Genomic DNA, 25,164 nt, shown 5'->3' on the forward strand with positions numbered 1-25,164 from the left:
CTGCTGTCCACTTCATATGTATAATACTGTATTCTAGTCCTGGTTCATCCTATATAACTACTGCTGTCCACTTCATATGTATAATACTGTATTCTAGTCCTGGTTCATCCTATATAACTATTGCTGTCCACTTCATACTGTATTCTAGTCCTGGTTCATCCTATATAACTACTGCTGTCCACTTCATACTGTATTCTAGTCAAGGCTCATCCTATATAACTACTGCTGTCCACTTCATATGTATAATACTGTTTTCTAGTCCTGGTTCATCCTATATAACTACTGCTGTCCACTTCATACTGTATTCTAGTCCTGGTTCATCCTATATAACTACTGCTGTCCACTTCATATGTATAATACTGTATTCTAGTCCTGGTTCATCCTATATAACTACTGCTGTCCACTTCATATGTATAATACTGTATTCTAGTCAAGGCTCATCCTAAATAACTACTGCTGTCCACTTCATATGTATAATACTGTATTCTAGTCCTGGTTCATCCTATATAACTACTGCTGTCCACTTCATACTGTATTCTAGTCCTGGTTCATCCTATATAACTACTGCCGTCCACTTCATACTGTATTCTAGTCCTGGTTCATCCTATATAACTACTGCTGTCCACTTCATATGTATAATACTGTATTCTAGTCCTGGTTCATCCTATATAACTACTGCTGTCCACTTCATATGTATAATACTGTATTCTAGTCCTGGTTCATCCTATATAACTACTGCTGTCCACTTCATATGTATAATACTGTATTCTAGTCCTGGTTCATCCTATATAACTACTGCTGTCCACTTCATATGTATAATACTGTATTCTAGTCCTGGTTCATCCTATATAACTACTGCTGTCCACTTCATATGTATAATACTGTATTCTAGTCCTGGTTCATCCTATATAACTACTGCTGTCCACTTCATATGTATTCTAGTCCTGGTTCATCCTATATAACTACTGCTGTCCACTTCATATGTATATACTGTATTCTAGTCCTGGTTCATCCTATATAACTACTGCTGTCCACTTCATACTGTATTCTAGTCCTGGTTCATCCTATATAACTACTGCTGTCCACTTCATACTGTATTCTAGTCCTGGTTCATCCTATATAACTACTGCTGTCCACTTCATACTGTATTCTAGTCCTGGTTCATCCTATATAACTACTGCTGTCCACTTCATATGTATAATACTGTATTCTAGTCATGGTTCATCCTATATAACTACTGCTGTCCACTTCATATGTATAATACTGTATTCTAGTCCTGGTTCATCCTATATAACTACTGCTGTCCACTTCATACTGTATTCTAGTCATGGTTCATCCTATATAACTACTACTGTCCACTTCATATGTATAATACTGTATTCTAGTCCTGGTTCATCCTATATAACTACTGCTGTCCACTTCATATGTATAATACTGTATTCTAGTCCTGGTTCATCCTATATAACTACTGCTGTCCACTTCATACTGTATTCTAGTCATGGTTCATCCTATATAACTACTACTGTCCACTTCATATGTATAATACTGTATTCTAGTCCTGGTTCATCCTATATAACTACTGCTGTCCTCTTCATATGTATAATACTGTATTCTAGTCCTGGTTCATCCTATATAACTACTGCTGTCCACTTCATACTGTATTCTAGTCCTGGTTCATGCTATATAACTACTGCTGTCCACTTCATACTGTATTCTAGTCATGGTTCATCCTATATAACTACTGCTGTCCTCTTCATATGTATAATACTGTATTCTAGTCATGGTTCATCCTATATAACTACTGCTGTCCACTTCATATGTATAATACTGTATTCTAGTCCTGGTTCATCCTATATAACTACTGCTGTCCACTTCATACTGTATTCTAGTCCTGGTTCATCCTATATAACTACTGCTGTCCACTTCATATGTATATACTGTATTCTAGTCCTGGTTCATCCTATATAACTACTGCTGTCCACTTCATACTGTATTCTAGTCCTGGTTCATCCTATATAACTACTGCTGTCCACTTCATATGTATAATACTGTATTCTAGTCCTGGTTCATCCTATATAACTACTGCTGTCCACTTCATATGTATAATACTGTATTCTAGTCCTGGTTCATCCTATATAACTACTGCTGTCCACTTCATACTGTATTCTAGTCCTGGTTTATCCTATATAACTACTGCTGTCCACTTCATATGTATAATACTGTATTTTAGTCCTGGTTCATCCTATATAACTACTGCTGTCCACTTCATATGTATAATACTGTATTCTAGTCCTGGTTCATCCTATATAACTACTGCTGTCCACTTCATACTGTATTCTAGTTCTGGTTCATCCTATATAACTACTGCTGTCCACTTCATACAGTATTCTAGTTCTGGTTCATCCTATATAACTACTGCTGTCCACTTCATATGTATATACTGTATTCTAGTCCTGGTTCATCCTATATAACTACTGATGTCCACTTCATACTGTATTCTAGTCTTGGTTCATCCTATATAACTACTGCTGTCCACTTCATACTGTATTCTAGTCCTGGTTCATCCTATATAACTACTGCTGTCCACTTCATACTGTATTCTAGTCCTGATTCATCCTATATAACTACTGCTGTCCACTTCATATGTATAATACTGTATTCTAGTCCTGGTTCATCCTATATAACTACTGCTGTCCACTTCATACTGTATTTTAGTCCTGGTTCATCCTATATAACTACTGCTGTCCACTTCATATGTATAATACTGTATTCTAGTTCTGGTTCATCCTATATAACTACTGCTGTCCACTTCATATGTATATACTGTATTCTAGTCCTGGTTCATCCTATATAACTACTGCTGTCCACTTCATACTGTATTCTAGTCTTGGTTCATCCTATATAACTACTGCTGTCCACTTCATACTGTATTCTAGTCCTGGTTCATCCTATATAACTACTGCTGTCCACTTCATACTGTATTCTAGTCCTGATTCATCCTATATAACTACTGCTGTCCACTTCATATGTATAATACTGTATTCTAGTCCTGGTTCATCCTATATAACTACTGCCGTCCACTTCATATGTATAATACTGTATTTTAGTCCTGGTTCATCCTATATAACTACTGCTGTCCACTTCATACTGTATTCTAGTCCTGGTTCATCCTATATAACTACTGCTGTCCACTTCATACTGTATTCTAGTCTTGGTTCATCCTATATAACTACTGCTGTCCACTTCATACTGTATTCTAGTCCTGGTTCATCCTATATAACTACTGCTGTCCACTTCATACTGTATTCTAGTCCTGATTCATCCTATATAACTACTGCTGTCCACTTCATATGTATAATACTGTATTCTAGTCCTGGTTCATCCTATATAACTACTGCTGTCCACTTCATATGTATAATACTGTATTCTAGTCCTGGTTCATCCTATATAACTACTGCTGTCCACTTCATATGTATAATACTGTATTCTAGTCCTGGTTCATCCTATATAACTACTGCTGTCCACTTCATATGTATAATACTGTATTCTAGTCCTGGTTCATCCTATATAACTACTGCTGTCCACTTCATATGTATAATACTGTATTCTAGTCCTGGTTCATCCTATATAACTACTGCTGTCCACTTCATATGTATAATACTGTATTCTAGTCCTGGTTCATCCTATATAACTACTGCTGTCCACTTCATATGTATTCTAGTCCTGGTTCATCCTATATAACTACTGCTGTCCACTTCATATGTATAATACTGTATTCTAGTCCTGGTTCATCCTATATAACTACTGCTGTCCACTTCATATGTATAATACTGTATTCTAGTCCTGGTTCATCCTATATAACTACTGCTGTCCACTTCATATGTATAATACTGTATTCTAGTCCTGGTTCATCCTATATAACTACTGCTGTCCACTTCATATGTATATACTGTATTCTAGTCCTGGTTCATCCTATATAACTACTGCTGTCCACTTCATACTGTATTCTAGTCCTGGTTCATCCTATATAACTACTGCTGTCCACTTCATACTGTATTCTAGTCCTGGTTCATCCTATATAACTACTGCTGTCCACTTCATACTGTATTCTAGTCCTGGTTCATCCTATATAACTACTGCTGTCCACTTCATATGTATAATACTGTATTCTAGTCATGGTTCATCCTATATAACTACTGCTGTCCACTTCATATGTATAATACTGTATTCTAGTCCTGGTTCATCCTATATAACTACTGCTGTCCACTTCATACTGTATTCTAGTCATGGTTCATCCTATATAACTACTACTGTCCACTTCATATGTATAATACTGTATTCTAGTCCTGGTTCATCCTATATAACTACTGCTGTCCACTTCATATGTATAATACTGTATTCTAGTCCTGGTTCATCCTATATAACTACTGCTGTCCACTTCATACTGTATTCTAGTCATGGTTCATCCTATATAACTACTACTGTCCACTTCATATGTATAATACTGTATTCTAGTCCTGGTTCATCCTATATAACTACTGCTGTCCTCTTCATATGTATAATACTGTATTCTAGTCCTGGTTCATCCTATATAACTACTGCTGTCCACTTCATACTGTATTCTAGTCCTGGTTCATGCTATATAACTACTGCTGTCCACTTCATACTGTATTCTAGTCATGGTTCATCCTATATAACTACTGCTGTCCTCTTCATATGTATAATACTGTATTCTAGTCATGGTTCATCCTATATAACTACTGCTGTCCACTTCATATGTATAATACTGTATTCTAGTCCTGGTTCATCCTATATAACTACTGCTGTCCACTTCATACTGTATTCTAGTCCTGGTTCATCCTATATAACTACTGCTGTCCACTTCATATGTATATACTGTATTCTAGTCCTGGTTCATCCTATATAACTACTGCTGTCCACTTCATACTGTATTCTAGTCCTGGTTCATCCTATATAACTACTGCTGTCCACTTCATATGTATAATACTGTATTCTAGTCCTGGTTCATCCTATATAACTACTGCTGTCCACTTCATATGTATAATACTGTATTCTAGTCCTGGTTCATCCTATATAACTACTGCTGTCCACTTCATACTGTATTCTAGTCCTGGTTTATCCTATATAACTACTGCTGTCCACTTCATATGTATAATACTGTATTTTAGTCCTGGTTCATCCTATATAACTACTGCTGTCCACTTCATATGTATAATACTGTATTCTAGTCCTGGTTCATCCTATATAACTACTGCTGTCCACTTCATACTGTATTCTAGTTCTGGTTCATCCTATATAACTACTGCTGTCCACTTCATACTGTATTCTAGTTCTGGTTCATCCTATATAACTACTGCTGTCCACTTCATATGTATATACTGTATTCTAGTCCTGGTTCATCCTATATAACTACTGATGTCCACTTCATACTGTATTCTAGTCTTGGTTCATCCTATATAACTACTGCTGTCCACTTCATACTGTATTCTAGTCCTGGTTCATCCTATATAACTACTGCTGTCCACTTCATACTGTATTCTAGTCCTGATTCATCCTATATAACTACTGCTGTCCACTTCATATGTATAATACTGTATTCTAGTCCTGGTTCATCCTATATAACTACTGCTGTCCACTTCATACTGTATTTTAGTCCTGGTTCATCCTATATAACTACTGCTGTCCACTTCATATGTATAATACTGTATTCTAGTTCTGGTTCATCCTATATAACTACTGCTGTCCACTTCATATGTATATACTGTATTCTAGTCCTGGTTCATCCTATATAACTACTGCTGTCCACTTCATACTGTATTCTAGTCTTGGTTCATCCTATATAACTACTGCTGTCCACTTCATACTGTATTCTAGTCCTGGTTCATCCTATATAACTACTGCCGTCCACTTCATATGTATAATACTGTATTTTAGTCCTGGTTCATCCTATATAACTACTGCTGTCCACTTCATACTGTATTCTAGTCCTGATTCATCCTATATAACTACTGCTGTCCACTTCATATGTATAATACTGTATTCTAGTCCTGGTTCATCCTATATAACTACTGCCGTCCACTTCATATGTATAATACTGTATTTTAGTCCTGGTTCATCCTATATAACTACTGCTGTCCACTTCATACTGTATTCTAGTCCTGGTTCATCCTATATAACTACTGCTGTCCACTTCATATGTATAATACTGTATTCTAGTCCTGGTTCATCCTATATAACTACTGCTGTCCACTTCATATGTATAATACTGTATTCTAGTCCTGGATCATCCTATATAACTACTGCTGTCCACTTCATATGTATATACTGTATTCTAGTCATGGTTCATCCTATATAACTACTGCTGTCCACTTCATATGTATATACTGTATTCTAGTCCTGGTTCATCCTATATAACTACTGCTGTCCACTTCATACTGTATTCTAGTCCTGGTTCATCCTATATAACTACTGCTGTCCACTTCATATGTATAATACTGTATTCTAGTCCTGGTTCGTCCTATATAACTACTGCTGTCCACTTCATATGTATAATACTGTATTTTAGTCCTGGTTCATCCTATATAACTACTGCTGTCCACTTCATACTGTATTCTAGTCCTGGTTCATCCTATATAACTACTGCTGTCCACTTCATATGTATAATACTGTATTCTAGTCCTGGTTCATCCTATATAACTACTGCTGTCCACTTCATATGTATAATACTGTATTCTAGTCCTGGTTCATCCTATATAACTACTGCTGTCCACTTCATATGTATAATACTGTATTCTAGTCCTGGTTCATCCTATATAACTACTGCTGTCCACTTCTACTGTATTCTAGTCCTGGTTCATCCTATATAACTACTGCTGTCCACATCATACTGTATTCTAGTCTTGGTTCATCCTATATAACTACTGCTGTCCACTTCATACTGTATTCTAGTCCTGGTTCATCCTATATAACTACTGCTGTCCACTTCATACTGTATTCTAGTCCTGATTCATCCTATATAACTACTGCTGTCCACTTCATATGTATAATACTGTATTCTAGTCCTGGTTCATCCTATATAACTACTGCTGTCCACTTCATATGTATAATACTGTATTCTAGTCCTGGTTCATCCTATATAACTACTGCCGTCCACTTCATATGTATAATACTGTATTTTAGTCCTGGTTCATCCTATATAACTACTGCTGTCCACTTCATATGTATAATACTGTATTCTAGTCCTGGTTCATCCTATATAACTACTGCTGTCCACTTCATACTGTATTCTAGTCCTGGTTCATCCTATATAACTACTGCTGTCCACTTCATATGTATAATACTGTATTCTAGTCCTGGTTCATCCTATATAACTACTGCTGTCCACTTCATATGTATAATACTGTATTCTAGTCCTGGATCATCCTATATAACTACTGCTGTCCACTTCATATGTATATACTGTATTCTAGTCATGGTTCATCCTATATAACTACTGCTGTCCACTTCATATGTATATACTGTATTCTAGTCCTGGTTCATCCTATATAACTACTGCTGTCCACTTCATACTGTATTCTAGTCCTGGTTCATCCTATATAACTACTGCTGTCCACTTCATATGTATAATACTGTATTCTAGTCCTGGTTCGTCCTATATAACTACTGCTGTCCACCTCATACTGTATTCTAGTCCTGGTTCATCCTATATAACTACTGCTGTCCACTTCATACTGTATAATACTGTATTCTAGTCATGGTTCATCCTATATAACTACTGCTGTCCACTTCATACTGTATTCTAGTCCTGGTTCATCCTATATGACTACTGCTGTCCACTTCATACTGTATTCTAGTCCTGGTTCATCCTATATAACTACTGCTGTCCACTTCATATGTATAATACTGTATTCTAGTCCTGGTTCATCCTATATACAGTGGGGAGAACAAGTATTTGATACACTGCCGATTTTGCAGGTTTTCCTACTTACAAAGCATGTAGAGGTCTGTAATTTCTATCATGGGTACACTTCAACTATGAGAGACGGAATCTAAAACAAAAATCCAGAAAATCACATTGTATGATTTTTAAGTAATTAATTTGCATTTTATTGCATGACATAAGTATTTGATACATCAGAAAAGCAGATCTTAATATTTGGTACAGAAACCTTTGTTTGCAATTACAGAGATCATACGTTTCCTGTAGTTCTTGACCAGGTTTGCACACACTGCAGCAGGGATTTTGGCCCACTCCTCCATACAGATCTTCTCCAGATCCTTCAGGTTTCGGGGCTGTCGCTGGGCAATACGGATTTTCAGCTCCCTCCAAAGATTTTCTATTGGGTTCAGGTCTGGAGACTGGCTAGGCCACTCCAGGACCTTGAGATGCTTCTTACGGCGCCACTCCTTAGTTGCCCTGGCTGTGTGTTTCAGGTCGTTGTCATGCTGGAAGACCCAGCCACGACCCATCTTCAATGCTCTTACTGAGGGAAGGAGGTTGTTGGCCAAGGTCTCGCGATACATGGCCAAATCCATCCTTCCCTCAATACAGTGCAGTCGTCCTGTCCCCTTTGCAGAAAAGCATCCCCAAAGAATGATGTTTCCACCTCCATGCTTCACGGTTGGGATGGTGTTCTTGGGGTTGTACTCATACTTCTTCTTCCTCCAAACACGGCGAGTGGAGTTTAGACCAAAAAGCTCTATTTTTGTCTCATCAGACCACATGACCTTCTCCCATTCCTCCTCTGGATCATCCAGATGGTCATTGGCAAACTTCAGACGGGCCTGGACATGCACTGGCTTGAGCAGGGGGACCTTGCGTGCACTGCAGGATTTTAATCCATGACGGCGTGGTGTGTTACTAATGGTTTTCTTTGAGATTGTGGTCCCAGCTCTCTTCAGGTCATTGACCAGGTCCTGCCGTGTAGTTCTGGGCTGATCCCTCACCTTCTTCATGATCATTGATGCCCCACGAGGTGAGATCTTGCATGGAGCCCCAGACCGAGGGTGATTGACCGTCATCTTGAACGTCTTCCATTTTCTAATAATTGCGCCAACAGTTGTTGCCTTCTCACCAAGCTGTTTTTCTATTGTCCTGTAGCCCATCCCAGCCTTGTGCAGGTCTACAATTTTATCCCTGATGTCCTTACACAGCTCTCTGGTCTTGGCCATTGTGGAGAGGTTGGAGTCTGTTTGATTGAGTGTGTGGACAGGTGTCTTTTATACAGGTAACGAGTTCAAACAGGTGGAGTTAATACAGGTAATGAGTGGAGAACAGGAGGGCTTCTCAAAGAAAAACTAACAGGTCTGTGAGAGCCGGAATTCTTACTGGTTGGTAGGTGATCAAATACTTATGTCATGCAATAAAATGCAAATTAATTACTTAAAAATCATACAATGTGATTTTCTGGATTTTTGTTTTAGATTCCGTCTCTCACAGTTGAAGTGTACCTATGATAAAAATTACAGACCTCTACATGCTTTGTAAGTAGGAAAACCTGCAAAATCGGCAGTGTATCAAATACTTGTTCTCCCCACTGTAACTACTGCTGTCCACTTCATATGTATAATACTGTATTCTAGTCCTGGTTCGTCCTACAGTGAGGGAAAAAAGTATTTGATCCCCTGCTGATTTTGTACGTTTGCCCACTGACAAAGAAATGATCAGTCTATAATTTTAATGGTAGGTTTATTTGAACAGTGAGAGACAGAATATCAACAAAAAAATCCAGAAAAACGCATGTCAAAAATGTTATGAATTGATTTGCATTTTAATGAGGGAAATAAGTATTTGACCCCTCTGCAAAACATGACTTAGTACTTGGTGGCAAAACCCTTGTTGGCAATCACAGAGGTCAGACATTTCTTGTAGTTAGCCACCAGGTTTGCACACATCTCAGGAGGGATTTTGTCCCACTCCTCTTTGCAGATCTTCTTCAAGTCATTAAGGTTTCGAGGCTGACGTTTGGCAACTCGAACCTTCAGCTCCCTCCACAGATTTTCTATGGGATTAAGGTCTGGAGACTGGCTAGGCCAATCCAGGACCTTAATGTGCTTCTTCTTGAGCCACTCCTTTGTTGCCTTGGCCGTGTGTTTTGGGTCATTGTCATGCTGGAATACCCATCCACGACCCATTTTCAATACCCTGGCTGAGGGAAGGAGGTTTTCACCCAAGATTTGACGGTACATGGCCCCGTCCATCGTCCCTTTGATGCGGTGAAGTTGTCCTGTCCCTTTAGCAGAAAAACACCCCCAAAGCATAATGTTTCCACCTCCATGTTTGACGGTGGGGATGGTTTCTTGGGGTCATAGGCAGCATTCCTCCTCCTCCAAACACGGCAAGTTGGGTTGATGCCAAAGAACTCCATTTTGGTCTCATCTGACCACAACACGTTCACCCAGTTGTCCTCTGAATCATTCAGATGTTCATTGGCAAACTTCAGACGGGCATGTATATGGGCTTTCTTGAGCAGGGGGACCTTGCGGGCGCTGCAGGATTTCAGTCCTTCACGGCATAGTGTGTTACCAATTGTTTTCTTGATGACTATGGTCCCAGCTGCCTTGAGATCATTGACAAGATCCTCCTGTGTAGTTCTGGGCTGATTCCTCACCGTTCTCATGATCATTGCAACTCCACGAGGTGAGATCTTGCATGGAGCCCCAGGCTGAGGGAGATTGACAGTTCTTTTGTGTTTCTTCCATTTGCGAATAATCACAGAAACTGTTGTCACCTTCTCACCAAGCTGCTTGGCGATGGTCTTGTAGCCCATTCCAGCCTTGTGTAGGTCTACAATCTTGTCCCTGACATCCTTGGAGAGCTCTTTGGTCTTGGCCATGGTGGAGAGTTTGGAATCTGATTGATTGATTGCTTCTGTGGACAGGTATCTTTTATACAGGTAAGAAACTGAGATTAGTAGCACTCCCTTTAAGAGTGTGCTCCTAATCTCCGTTCGTTACCTGTATGAAAGACACCTGGGAGCCAGAAATCTTTTTGATTGAGAAGGGGTCAAATACTTATTTCCCTCATTAAAATGCAAATCAATTTATAACATTTTTGACATGCATTTTTCTGGATATTTTTGTTGTTATTCTGTCTCTCACTGTTCAAATAAACCTACCATTAAAATTATAGACTGATAATTTCTTTGTCAGTGGGCAAACGTACAAAATCAGCAGGGGATCAAATACTTTTTTCCCTCACTGTATATAACTACTGCTGTCCACTTCATATGTATAATACTGTATTCTAGTCCTGGTTCATCCTATATAACTACTGCTGTCCACTTCATATGTATAATACTGTATTCTAGTCATGGTTCATCCTATATAACTACTGCTGTCCACTTCATACTGTATAATACTGTATTCTAGTCATGGTTCATCCTATATAACTACTGCTGTCCACTTCATACTGTATTCTAGTCCTGGTTCATCCTATATAACTACTGCTGTCCACTTCATATGTATAATACTGTATTCTAGTCCTGGTTCATCCTATATAACTACTGCTGTCCACTTCATATGTATAATACTGTATTCTAGTCATGGCTCATCCTATATAACTACTACTGTCCATTCTGTCTATTCTGTCTATTCTGTCTATACACACCACTATATAGTTATATTCCAGTCTCTGACATTGTTTGTTCTGATATTTCTTAATTCCTTTATTTTTATTTTGGGGTATTTGTGGTATATTGTTAGGTATTTTTACTGCCCTGTTGGAACACAAGCATTTTGCTGCTCCTGCGATAACATCTGCATAATATGTGGGTCCATCAAACATTAGAACTAAATTAGTTTGGGCCCTCTGGAGGGCGAGGCTCCTGGGTATTTTCCACCCTGTGTGCCCGGTTGGTAATCGGGTCATGGTGTGTCTTTCTGCAGGTATAAGTCCAGCCCGGTTGGTAATCGGGTCATGGTGTGTCTTTCTGCAGGTATAAGTCCAGCCCGGTTGGTAATCGGGTCATGGTGTGTCTTTCTGCAGGTATAAGTCCAGCCCGGTTGGTAATCGGGTCCTGGTGTGTCTTTCTACAGGTATAAGTCCAGTGTACTGAAGCTCTCAGCCATTCACAAGGACCAACCAGTGGACCCCCTGGAGCTCTCTGTCTATTGGACAGAGTTTGTGATGCGTCACAAAGGGGCGGGCCACCTGAGAGCCGCCGCCCAAGACCTCCACTGGTTCCAGTACCACAGCTTGGATGTGATTGGCCTGTTGATCGTCGTGGCGACGTCCGTTGTCGTGGTGACGTTAAAGTGCTTGTCCCTGTGCGTGCGGAGGTTCACAACCAGGAAGATGAAGGAGGACTGACCAGTAGGGGCGGAGCCCAGAGGCAACAACAGATATCCACATTTATTTTAAATTTCCTAAAATGTTGTGTATTAAAATTGTGTATACCAGCTCTTCCTAATTAACACCTGGAAGACGCTCAGCCATCCCCCTTGTTCTGTTCCACCACCAGCGCACCTGGGTCTCCTTCAGTAGAGAGTCAACTGAGTGAAACAGCAACAGATTCTCTCCATCTGAGGATAAGGGAACCAACCAAGCGGGAATCAGAAGCAAACAGAAAACAAATGGAACCAAACGGGTACTGGGGAGGAAGCTACCAAAATGGACTGTACACTAATGAATACACCACAGATGTCTTCAGGAAATAAAGATGGTTGTTTTTCTGTTTCAGTATCGGGGAGAGTAATCCTAACCACACCAATACAACCATTCAGTGGATTAAACCACTTAAACATTTATTATACATTCATTAGGATTACAGTCTGATCTGGTCCACTGTCGACGACAAATCTAATCCAGTCAAATCTAATCCAGTCAAATCTAATCCAGTCAAATCTAATCCAGTCAAATCTAATCCAGTCAAATCTAATCCACAGCAAAAATTAAACTACGATGTTGCTCAAACAGAAGGGAGAACTGATCAACAACCAAAACGAAACAGGTGCAGTTTTAGGTTCTGAAAGACACTCGTGTCCACTGACAGTTGACTAGCAACAACAACTGGGACCTAAAAGACACCGACCATGACACCCACTAAATTTACCCAGGAAGAGGCAAACAAAAGAAAAACCCACACCAAACTTAAAGACAGGATGTACACCTAAAAGTAGAGCAACATGAAATTAAGGAAATGTATTTATTTATTTAACTAGGCAAGTCAGTTAAGAACAAATGTCTTATTTACAATGACGGCCTACCAAAAGGCAAAAGGCCTCCTGCGGGGACGGGGGCCTGGGATAAAAAATAAATACAATATAAATATAGGACAATACACACATCACAACAAGAGAGACAACACAACACTACATAAAGAGAGACCTAAGACAACATAGCAAGGCAGCAGCACATGACAACACAGCATGGTAGCAGCACAAAACATGGTACAAACATTATTGGGCACAGACAACAGCACAAAGGGCAAGAAAGGAGAGACAACAATACATCACGCAAAGCAGCCACAATTGTCAATCATGGGACACTCTTACTAAGTCTTTGAATGTAGAGATTGAGATAAAACTGTCCAGTTTGAGTGTTTGTTGCAGCTCGTTCCAGTCGCTAGCTGCAGCGAACTGAAAAGAGGAGCGACCCAGGGATGTGTGTGCTTTGAGGAACTTTAACAGAATGTGACTGGCAGAACGGGTGTTGTATGTGGAGGATGAGGGCTGCAGTAGATATCTCAGATAGGGGGGGTGAGGTCTAAGAGGGTTTTATAAATAAGCATCAACCAGTGGGTCTTGCGACGGGTATACAGAGATGACCAGTTTACAGAGGAGTATAGAGTGCAGTGATGTGTCCTATAAGGAGCATTGGTGGCAAATCTGATGGCCGAATGGTAAAGAACATCTAGCCGCTCGAGAGCACCCTTATCTGCCGATCTATAAATTATGTCTCCGTAATCTAGCATGGGTAGGATGGTCATCTGAATCAGGGTTAGTTTGGCAGCTGGGGTGAAAGAGAAGTGAATACGATAGAGGAAACCAAGTCTAGATTTAACTTTAGCCTGCAGCTTTGATATGTGCTGAGAGAAGGACAGTGTACCGTCTAGCCATACTCCCAAGTACCTGTAGGAGGTGACTACCTCAAGCTCTAAACCCTCAGAGGTAGTAATCACACCGGTGGGGAGAGGGGCGTTCTTCTTACCAAACCACATGACCTTTGTTTTGGAGGTGTTCAGAACAAGGTTAAGGGTAGAGAAAGTTGGACACTAAGAAAGCTTTGCTGTAGAGCATTTAACACAAAATCCGGGGACGGGCCAGCTGAGTATAAGAGTGTATCATCGGCATATATATGGATGAGAGAGCTATGTTGTTGATGTAAATTGAGAAGAGCGAGGAGCCTAGGATCATACTGACTAACGAGGTAATTGGTGCTAAAGGGATAAACGTGCTAAAGTCCAACCTCAACATATATGGAAAAAACAAAACCGGTAACACCTTCCCCCTTAAGAAAACAAATACAGTGCATTCGGAAAGTATTCAGACCCCTTGACGTTTTCCACATTCGGTTATGTTACAGCCTTATTCAAAAATGTATTAAATAAAAGTTTTTCCTCATCAATCTACACACAATACCCCATAATGACAAAGTGAAAACAGGTTTTTAGAAATGTTTGCAAATATATAAAACAATATATACTTAAATGATTCAGACTGTCACGATCGTGTGGAGGAGAGACGGACCAAAACGCAGCATGTGGAAAATAAGCCATCTTCTTTTATTTTACTACGAAGATGAACATGAAACGAAACACTATTACAAACTATACAAAAACAACAAACGACCGTGAAGCTATAAACGTAGTGCACACACACACAGGCTACAAACGTTCAACATAGACAATTCCCCACAAACAGCTAAAGCCTATGGTTGCCTTAAATATGGCTCCCAATCAGAGACAACAATAACCAGCTGTCTCTAATTGAGACCCAATTCAGGCAACCATAGACTTTCCTAGATACCTACACTCAACCATAGACACAGCTAGACTACTATACTAAACATAAACCCAACTACTCTAATAAACCCCCTAAACCTTACAACCACCCTAGACACTACAAAAACCACATACATTCCCCATGTCACACCCTGACCTAACCAAAATAATTAAGAAAACAAAGAATACTAAGGCCAGGGCGTGACATAACCCCCCCCTTAAGGTGCGAACTCCGGGCGCACCAGCACAAAGTCTAGGGGAGGGTCTGGGTGGGCTTCCGTCCACGGCGGCGGCTCCGGCACTGGTCGTGGTCCCCACCATAGTCACTACCCGCTTTCGTAGCCTCCTCCAAATAACCACCCTCCACATTAACCCCACTGGATTAAGGGGCAGCACCGGACTAAGGGGCAGCACCGGACTAAGGGGCAGCACCGGACTGAGGGGCGGCACCAGGATAAGGGGCAGCACCAGGATAAGGGGCAGCACCAGGATAAGGGGCAGCTCCGGACTGAGGGACGGCAGCTCCGGACTGAGGGACGGATCCTGGCTGGATGACGGCTCTGGCGGATCCTGGCTGGACGGCTCTGGCGGATCCTGGCTGGACGGCTCATGGCTGGCTGACGGATCTGGCTGCTCATGGCTGGCTGACGGATCTGGCTGCTCATGGCTGGCTGACGGCTCTGGACGCTCATGGCTGGCTGGCGGCTCTGGACGCTCATGGCTGGCTGGCGGCTCTGGCAGATCCTGTCTGGTTGGCGGCTCTGGCAGATCCTGTCTGGTTGGCGGCTCTGGCAGATCCTGTCTGGTTGGCGGCTCTGGCTGGTCATGGCTCGCTGACGGCTCTGGCTGGTCATGGCTCGCTGACGGCTCTGGCTGGTCATGGCTCGCTGACGGCTCTGGCTGGTCATGGCTCGCTGACGGCTCTGGCTGGTCATGGCTCGCTGACGGCTCTGGCTGGTCATGGCTCGCTGACGGCTCTGGCTGGTCATGGCTCGCTGACGGCTCTGGCTGGTCATGGCTGGCGGAAGGCTCTGGCTGATCCGTTCTGGCGGAAGGCTCTGGCTGATCCGTTCTGGCGGAAGGCTCTGGCTGATCCGGTCTGGCGGAAGGCTCTGGCTGATCCGGTCTGGCGGAAGGCTCTGGCTGATCCGGTCTGGCGGAAGGCTCTGGCTGATCCGGTCTGGCGGAAGGCTCTGGCTGATCCGGTCTGGCGGAAGGCTTTGGCTGATCCGGTCTGGCGGAAGGCTCTGGCTGATCCGGTCTGGCGGAAGGCTCTGGCTGATCCGGTCTGGCGGAAGGCTCTGGCTGATCCGTTCTGGCGGAAGGCTCTGGCTGATCCGTTCTGGCGGAAGGCTCTAGCGGCTCCTGTCTGGCGGAAGGCTCTAGCGGCTCCTGTCTGGCGGACGGCTCTGTAGGCTCATGGCAGACGGGCGGCTTTGCAGACTCATGGCAGACGGGCGGCTTTGAAGGCTCAATACAGACGGGCAGTTCATGCGGCGCTTGGCAGACGGACAGTTCAGACGGCGTTGGGCAGACGGGCAGTTCAGGCGCCGTTTGGCAGACGGGCAGTTCAGGCGCCGCTTGGCAGACGGGCAGTTCAGGCGCCGCTTGGCAGACGGGCAGTTCAGGCACCGTTGGGCAGACGGCAGACTCTGGCCGGCTGAGACGCACTGTAGGCCTGGTGCGTGGTGCCGGAACTGGAGGTACCGGGCTAAAGACACGCACCTTCAGGCTAGTGCGGGGAACAACAACAGGGCACACTGAGTTCTCAAGGCGCACTATAGGACTGGTGCGTGGTACCAGAACTGGTGGTACCGGGCTGAGGGCACGCACCTCAGGACGAGTGCGGGGAGAAGGATCAGTGCGTACAGGGCTCTGGAGACGCACAGGAGGCTTGGTGCGTGGTGCCGGGACTGGAGGCACTGGGCTGGGAACACACACCACAGGGCTAGTGCGAGGAGCAGTAACAGGACGCACAGGACTCTGGAGACGCACAGGAGGCTTTGTGCGTGCTGTAGGCACTGTCTTAACCAGACGGCTAGCACGCACCTCAGGACGAGTATGGAGAGCTGTTCCCGGTGACATTAAATCACCAACACGTTCATTCGGACGGATGCCGTGCCTCATGCACCAAACCAATACATCCCTCATAACTCTCTCCTCCAATTTCTCCATTAACTCCTTTACTGTCTCTGCGTCACTCTCCTCCAAATCCGCCCTCACCGGCTCCTTACGGTAAGCAGGAGGAGTTGGCTCACGTCTCCCGACTGACCCAACTAAACTACCCGAGAGCCCCCCCCAAGAAATTTTTGGGTTTGACTTACGGGCTTCCAGCCTTGTTTCCTTGCTGCCTCCTCATATCTCCGCCTCTCTGCTTTCGCTGCCTCCAGCTCAGCTTTGGGGCGGTTATATTCTCCTGGTACTTCGCGGTCCAGAATTTCCTCCCAATTCCAATAGTCCTGTGTAGGTGGGTCCTGTTGTTGTTGCACACGCTGCTTGATCCGATGTTGGTGGGGAATTCTGTCACAATCGTGTGGAGGAGAGACGGACCAAAACGCAGCATGTGGAAAATAAGCCATCTTCTTTTATTTTACTACGAAGATGAACATGAAACGAAACACTATTAAAAACTATACAAAAACAACAAACGACCGTGAAGCTATAAACGTAGTGCACACACACAGGCTACAAACGTTCAACATAGACAATTCCCCACAAACAGCTAAAGCCTATGGTTGCCTTAAATATGGCTCCCAATCAGAGACAACAATAACCAGCTGTCTCTAATTGAGACCCAATTCAGGCAACCATAGACTTTCCTAGATACCTACACTCAACCATAGACACAGCTAGACTACTATACTAAACATAAACCCAACTACTCTAATAAACCCCCTAAACCTTACAACCACCCTAGACACTACAAAAACCACATACATTCCCCATGTCACACCCTGACCTAACCAAAATAATTAAGAAAACAAAGAATACTAAGGCCAGGGCGTGACACAGACCCTTTGATATGAGACTCGAAATTGCCAAATTTTCTTAAACAACGTTGGAGGCAGCTTATGGTAGAGAAATGAACATTCAATTCTCTGGCAACAGCTCTGGTGGACTTTCCTGTAGTCAGCATGCCAAATGCACGTTCCCTCAAAACTTGAGACATCTGTGGCATTGTGTTGTGAGACAAAACGGTACATTTTAGAGTGGCTTTTTATTGTCCCCAGCACAAGGTGCACCTGTGTAATGATCATGCTGTTTTAGTCAGCTTATTGATATGCCACACCTGTCAGGTGGATGGATTGTCTTGACAAAGGAGAAATTAGCTTTTAGTGGAACTAAAATGGAATGGAACATTCCTGGAACCTTTTATTTCAGCTCCTTTCATGTTGTTCACTATAAGGCCATATATTTATTTTCCTATGAGAAGCAGTCATCATCATGAATCACGTCGACAATCTACTGACAAATCCTTTTAAATCCTTGTCATATGAAGAGAAATTATAGATCAAACGTATCGATGCTCATCGGCATTTGGACATAAACATTACACATCATGTCGGGAAATCGCAAAATTCAACAAGGAAGGAATCAGTGTCTAAATGCAAGTGTTGCGTAATTTTTTCTTCCCTTGCTTCGGTAGAGAGGGTGTGTGGTCCACGTCTGGGTTGAAGGGTTTAAAACAATCTGTCTGGAAAGGTCTCTTTTCCTTTTAAAAGGATAAACATTCACACGCAGCACCTAGGGCCAGAAAAGGTTGAAGACGTTGGTCAATCCAGCATGACTCCATCCACGTTGAAAACATCTGGGTAATCTCAGAATTCCGTGTGTTGAAGACAACTGGGAACTCTGAAAGAAACGAGCTCAGACTGGGATAATACGTTTTGAACGGTCATCCAACTGGGAACTCTGAAAGAAACGAGCTCAGACTGGGATAATACGTTTTGAACGGTCATCCAACTCGGAACTCTGAAAGAAACGAGCTCAGACTGGGATAATACGTTTTGAACGGTCATCCAACTCGGAACTCTGAAAGAAACGAGCTCAGACTGGGATAATACGTTTTGAACGGTCATCCAACTCGGAACTCTGAAAGAAACGAGCTCAGACTGGGATAATACGTTTTGAACGGTCATCCAACTCGGAACTCTGAAAGAAACGAGCTCAGACTGGGATAATACGTTTTGAACGGTCATCCAACTCGGAACTCCAAGTTGGTAACTCGGGCCTCTTTCACTGACGTAAGGATTCGATCTAGTTTCTTCTCCAAAGTTTTCTAGAATGCACCATGAATTCAGAGAATGCCAGACTTTGATGACAAAGTTTGATGACAAAGTTTGCCCACAAGAAGGACCGCTGCGCCACCTTCCTGTTCAAGTGAGCACAGCACAACAAGGTGAGTCCAACAAAATATATTTTATGCTGTTACATATATTACGTAATATGCCAGGGAGATATGTATACTGTAGCTAAGAAAGTAATACTAAGTGTATGTTGTGTAGTAAGCTGTTAGTAGCCCATGAGCCTCACCCTAATAATTTGGTCCCACTCCCCCTGAGAACTTAGCCTACTGTTCTGACTTGGTGATGCGCATATAGCCTATAGCCTGTTTTAGAGACATGTTATCATTCAATATTGTAAGAGCTTTTATTGTCTGCTTATATGCCCCCGTTATTGATCCTAAGCTGATTGAAATGTGGATAATAATACAAGATGAATATAGTGTCAATGTGAATGCACATTCTGCTAGTATCAGCGTGTGATAAATTGAGGGTCTTAAATTAAAGTGATAGAACCAACAAGGACTGTCATTCTACATTTGGGTTTGATAATTTATCAATAGTTGTAATTATGATTTGGAAAGGAGAGCCTTCTAGAGACAGAGTAATGCTCCTAAACATGTGAGGAGAGCCACTGGATTGTAGCTAACCTTGCCCCAATCTCATTCTGATCAAGGTTGGTCTGAAACTGTTGTAACATGTGTTGTCGCTTCCCTGTGAAAGTCAATGTGCCCTGGACCCGATTTCAGGAGATGTCTAGAGACGTACAGAAAATTGGAAATGCTCAAATAATTGTGTATATTGTCTCTGTAAAACAGAGAGGCTCTTCACTATCTGTTGGCAGGTCCAAGGGGGCACTTGTTCAATCATTGGCAATGAATGTTGTACTTTTGTCCCAGCTCATTCTTCTAATATGACTGATTTCGCCCAATACATTGCAACTGTTGCTAAGAATAATTCCCCACAACCAGACTGGACGTCTGCAACCTAGTTGGAGTCCCTGTTTGGAAGTTGGGGATCCTAAATGGCCAAATGGGCTGCAGCATGCAGCATTTGTTCTTTGTTTGTCTAAATTATGTAATTTAACACGTTGTGTGTGTGTTTTTTATGAATTCCCGTGAATAGGACCTCTATTATAATTATAGTATTACCATACGACCCAGAATGAAGGGCTTGAAATGATGAAGTGTCCGTTTTTTTCTGTGTGGATTTCCCTTACCTTAATAGGAGTATAGAATATGATGATATAGAAGCTAAAATCTAAATGCTTGTATTAAAATGTAATGATTATTATCACACAAGTGATATGTGGATGGAATGTGGACATTTTTATGTTTGTGCTTTTCTAATAACCAATTTCTGTGTTAATGCAAGTGACTGATTGAACGAATCCTCACTATCAGTATCTTTAATTTGGCAGTACGCCCAGAACCTCGTTTAGAGATGATCTCAGTTTCAAGGTCTCAGCTTAGAGAGAAGCATCGTGAGGTCTGTCACATGTTATGAAACAGTATTGGTCATCACATGAATGAAGAAAACATTAATTATGAATGATGAATAAGTTAAATCATGCAAATATAATTTGTCAGTATATAAGGGAACTAACGGGACTGCCCCGGTAGAGCTCCTCACTAAGGAGACTGCCTCGGTAGAGCTCCTCACTAATGGGACTGCCCCGGTAGAGCTCCTCACTAAGGAGACTGCCCCGGTAGAGCTCCTCACTAACGGGACTGCCCTGGTAGAGCTCCTCACTAAGGAGACTCCCCCGGTAGAGCTTCTCACTAACGGGACTGCCTCGGTAGAGCTCCTGATCAACAGGAGCACAGGAGCAGGCGTTCACCTTCCTGAATTTGATTTGCAGATACAGTGGGGCAAAAAAGTATTTAGTCAGCCACCAATTGTGCAAGTTCTCTCACTTAAAAAGATGAGAGAGGCCTGTAATTTTTATCATATGTACACTTCAACTATGACAGACAAAATGAGGGAAAAAAATCCAGAAAATCACATTCTAGGATTTTTAATGAATTTATTTGCAAATTATGGTGGAAAATAAGTATTTGGTCAATAACAAAAGTTTATCTCAATACTTTGTTATATACCCTTTGTTGTCAATGACAGAGGTCAAACGTTTTCTGTAAGTCTTCACAAGGTTTTCACACACTGTTGTGGGTATTTATACACATCCTGACTGATGGCAGCCCATTCTTGCATAATTAATGCTTAGAGTTTGTCAGAATTTGTGGGTTTTTGTTTGTCCACCCGCCTCTTGAGGATTGAAAGCAAGTTCTCAATGGGATTAAGGTCTGGGAAGTTTCCTGGCCATGGACCCAAAATATCGATGTTTTGTTCCCCGAGCCACTTAGTCATCACTTTTGCCTTATGGCAAGGTGCTCCATAGAAAAGGCATTGTTCGTCACCAAACTGTTCCTGGATGGTTGGGAGAAGTTGCTCTCGGAGGATGTGTTGGTACCATTCTTTATTCATGGCTGTGTTCTTAGGCAAAATTGTGAGTGAGCCCACTCCCTTGGCTGAGAAGCAACCCCACACATGAATGGTCTCAGGATGCTTTACTGTTGGCATGACACAGGCATGACACAGGACTGATGGTAGCGCTCACCTTGTCTTCTCCGGACAAGCTTTTTTCCGGATGCCCCAAAAAATCGGAAAGGGGATTCATCAGAGAAAATGACTTTACCCCAGTCCTCAGCGGTCCAATCCCTGTACCTTTTGCAGAATATCAGTCTGTCCCTGATGTTTTTCCTGGAGAGAAGTGGCTTCTTTGCTGCCCTTCTTGACACCAGCCAATCCTCCAAAAGTCTTTGCCTCACTGTGCATGCAGATGCACTCACACCTGCCTGCTGCCATTCCTGAGCAAGCTCTGTACAGGTGGTGCCCCGATCCCGCAGCTGAATCAACTTTAGGAGACGGTCCTGGCGCTTGCTGGACTTTCTTGGGCGCCCTGAAGCCTTCTTCACAGCACTTCTTTGAACCACTCTCCTTGAAGTTCTTGATGATCCGATAAATGGTTGATTTAGGTGCAATCTTACTGGCAGCAATAACCTTGCCTGTGAAGCCCTTTTTGTGCAAAGCAATGATGACGGCACGTGTTTCCTTGCAGGTAACCATGATTGACAGAGGAAGAACAATGATTCCAAGCACCACCCTCCTTTTGAAGCTTTCAGTCTGTTATTCGAACTCAATCAGCATGACAGAGTGATCTCCAGCCTAGTCCTCGTCAACACTCACACCTGTGTTAACGAGAGAATCACTGACATGATGTCAGCTGGTCCTTTTGTGGCAGGGCTGAAATGCAGTGGAAATGTTTTTGGGGGATTCAGTTCATTTTCATGGCAAAGAGGGACTTTCCAATTAATTGCAATTCATCTGATCACTCTTCATAACATTCTGGAGTATATGCAAATTGCCATCATACTAACTGAGGCAGCAGACTTTGTGAAAATTAATATTTGTGTCATTCTCAAAACTTTTGGCCACGACTGTACATTTAAGATGTAATGGCAAAAACAGTAGAGTTTAAAAACTGTGTGGAACACACTACATTCTCCCATACTAGACCGTATGCTCTCTCTCAGGTATTCTTGGAGGATCACCTTTGAAAGAATGCAAGTGCGCATTTTGGAACCAACGATGTGTATAAACCCTGGATGACTATTGGGGGATGCTGTATTGAAGCCACCGGGCAGCCATCTTGGTACTCTTCCTCAATCTTAAAACAGGTTTTGGAAGCCACATTTATTCTATTACAGACACCTTAATGCATACTTAAACATACAAAATATATATATTTAGAGAGTACTAATGTTACCATCCCCACTACAACATAAAAATAGTTAAATACAAATACAAAAATATAGATATTTCTCATTTTTTCACTTGTTTCTTATATTTTCTGTAGGGGCAGAATTAATTTTTGAATCATTTTCTTTTTTTTGTTTTAATTTTTTTGCTTTATTTAACTAGACAGGAAACATACAATATACTTGCAGTGAAGCCGCTCAACAACTACACCATACCAGTCATTCAACAGATTCCCATTCAGAGCGACACACAGAAGCATCCAGGGTCAATGCCCTGCTCAAGGGCATGTTGACCGATCGACCACCAGGCCAAAAAAGGTGAACCCGAACCCTCCAAGATCCCCCCACAGTTCCCCAATAGCTGTCCCTCACCCCTCCCACAGTCCACCCCCAAGAATAAAAATAAAAATAAAAAAAACAATGAATTCCATTCCCCCAAGAACCCCCCAATGCACCAACAACCAAGAGAATGAACTAAAGAGACAAAAGACAGAAGAAAACAGCAAACAACAATACAAAAAATAAACTACAACATCAAGGACAACTAAAATCATAGCAGCAATGCCTACTGTATATGTTTGTGTGCATGTCTGGCACTATTACATGTATGTGTGTGTTCTTGTATGTGTTTATTTGAGTGAGTGTGTGTATATGCATGTGTACAAACACCTGCACGGCATCAGCCTCAGGCAAACCGGCATTAGTTGTAAAAAACACTGCCCCTCAGTGTCATTCAAACGTACTTTAAAAAAAAAGCTTTTATCTTTGACCGTCATTCTCTCTCTCACACAGCAACTCCACTCCCACTTGTCTCCAATTCCATATACCAACCCTCAGCTTCCCTCAGCCCATCCCATCTATCTCTGCTGGACACCCTCTTCGGGTTTCTACTCAACACATATCTTTCAACTATGCTGTGATGTTTAACATACAATTTCAATCGATCTAATCGAGTAGAATCCACAGATTGAGAGTTGAAGATAAATACTTTTACTAAGAGTATTAGTATATTAGTAATTGACTGACCCAGTCTCACCAGATCTCCTAACAGTACTATTTCTAGGGTCAATTTCAGATCAATGCTATGCATTTTCAGCCATTCCTGAACCTGAGACCAGAAACAGGCTACCTGAGGGCAATACCAAAATAGATGGTCTATTGATTCTGTATCCTCACAACAAAATCTGCAGAGCTTCGATGATTTTATGCCCCAAATATTCAACATTTTGTTGGTGGCAAGAATTCTATATAATAATTTTAGCTGAAGAGTACAAAGTCTTGAATCTTGTGTTGTTTTATATATCAACTCGTACCATGGAATCGGTACATCAAAAATCTCTTCCCAACTATTTTGTCAACATCCTGGTTCTCAAATGAAACTGGTATACTTTACTATTTATGCTATTTTTATAATGCTGTAATCATTTGGTTGTACTCTTGGATTGAGCAGACCTTCCCGTACAATTCTGATAACTCCATGAAGGACATAACTCTACCATTCCAATTTACAATATCATTTAAGAACAAAATACCCTTTTGAAACATCTTTCCCATTAATAGAGGTATTTTATCAACCAGCACATTTGAGTTCAGCCATAATATTTGTTTTATCTTTTCAGGGGGATGAAATTGAAATTGTAATCAGCTCTGCAATACTTGTTTGAAAAAGAGAGATACTTTGAAAAAAGTATCATTTTCAATTAATCGAAAATTCTTAGTAATCCACTGGAGAACCATTTAGGGTTCAAGTAAAACTTTTGAATAAGTGAAGGTTTTAGAGAGAGGTTTAATGCTTTTATATTTAATTATATTTCATAAGGTGCTGCCTACTCCTGATGATTCGTTTTTCAAATCATACGAGCAAAAAATATTTTGCTTTATCTGGGACACTAAACCAGACAAAATAAAGCGTGCATATCTATATAATGAATATGAATTGGGTGGGTTGTGAGTAAACTGACATATGAGGAGTTAATCAGGGCAATCTTTCCATAAATAGACAGCTATTTACCTCTCCATGGTTGCAGGATCTTGTCTATTTTTACTAATTTTCTGTTGTGGAGAGCTCATTTATATATTTTGTGATCTGAATACCAAGTA

The 25,164-nt window shown here is 41.8% G+C and overlaps 1 protein-coding gene across 1 annotated transcript in view; it reads left to right on the forward strand.

The window, feature by feature from the left end:
• LOC139559686 (UDP-glucuronosyltransferase 1-6-like) overlaps positions 1–12,695 on the forward strand; it is a 54,247-nt gene extending 41,552 nt beyond the window's left edge. The window contains exon 8 of the mRNA XM_071375890.1: positions 12,058–12,695. Coding sequence (XP_071231991.1) covers positions 12,058–12,331 — 274 coding nt within the window. The 3' untranslated portion in view covers positions 12,332–12,695. The remainder of the gene's footprint in view (positions 1–12,057) is intronic.
• The last annotated feature ends 12,469 nt before the right edge of the window (positions 12,696–25,164 follow it).

The sequence above is a fragment of the Salvelinus alpinus genome, chromosome 30 (genome assembly GCF_045679555.1).
Source record: "Salvelinus alpinus chromosome 30, SLU_Salpinus.1, whole genome shotgun sequence".
Taxonomy (NCBI): domain Eukaryota; kingdom Metazoa; phylum Chordata; class Actinopteri; order Salmoniformes; family Salmonidae; genus Salvelinus; species Salvelinus alpinus.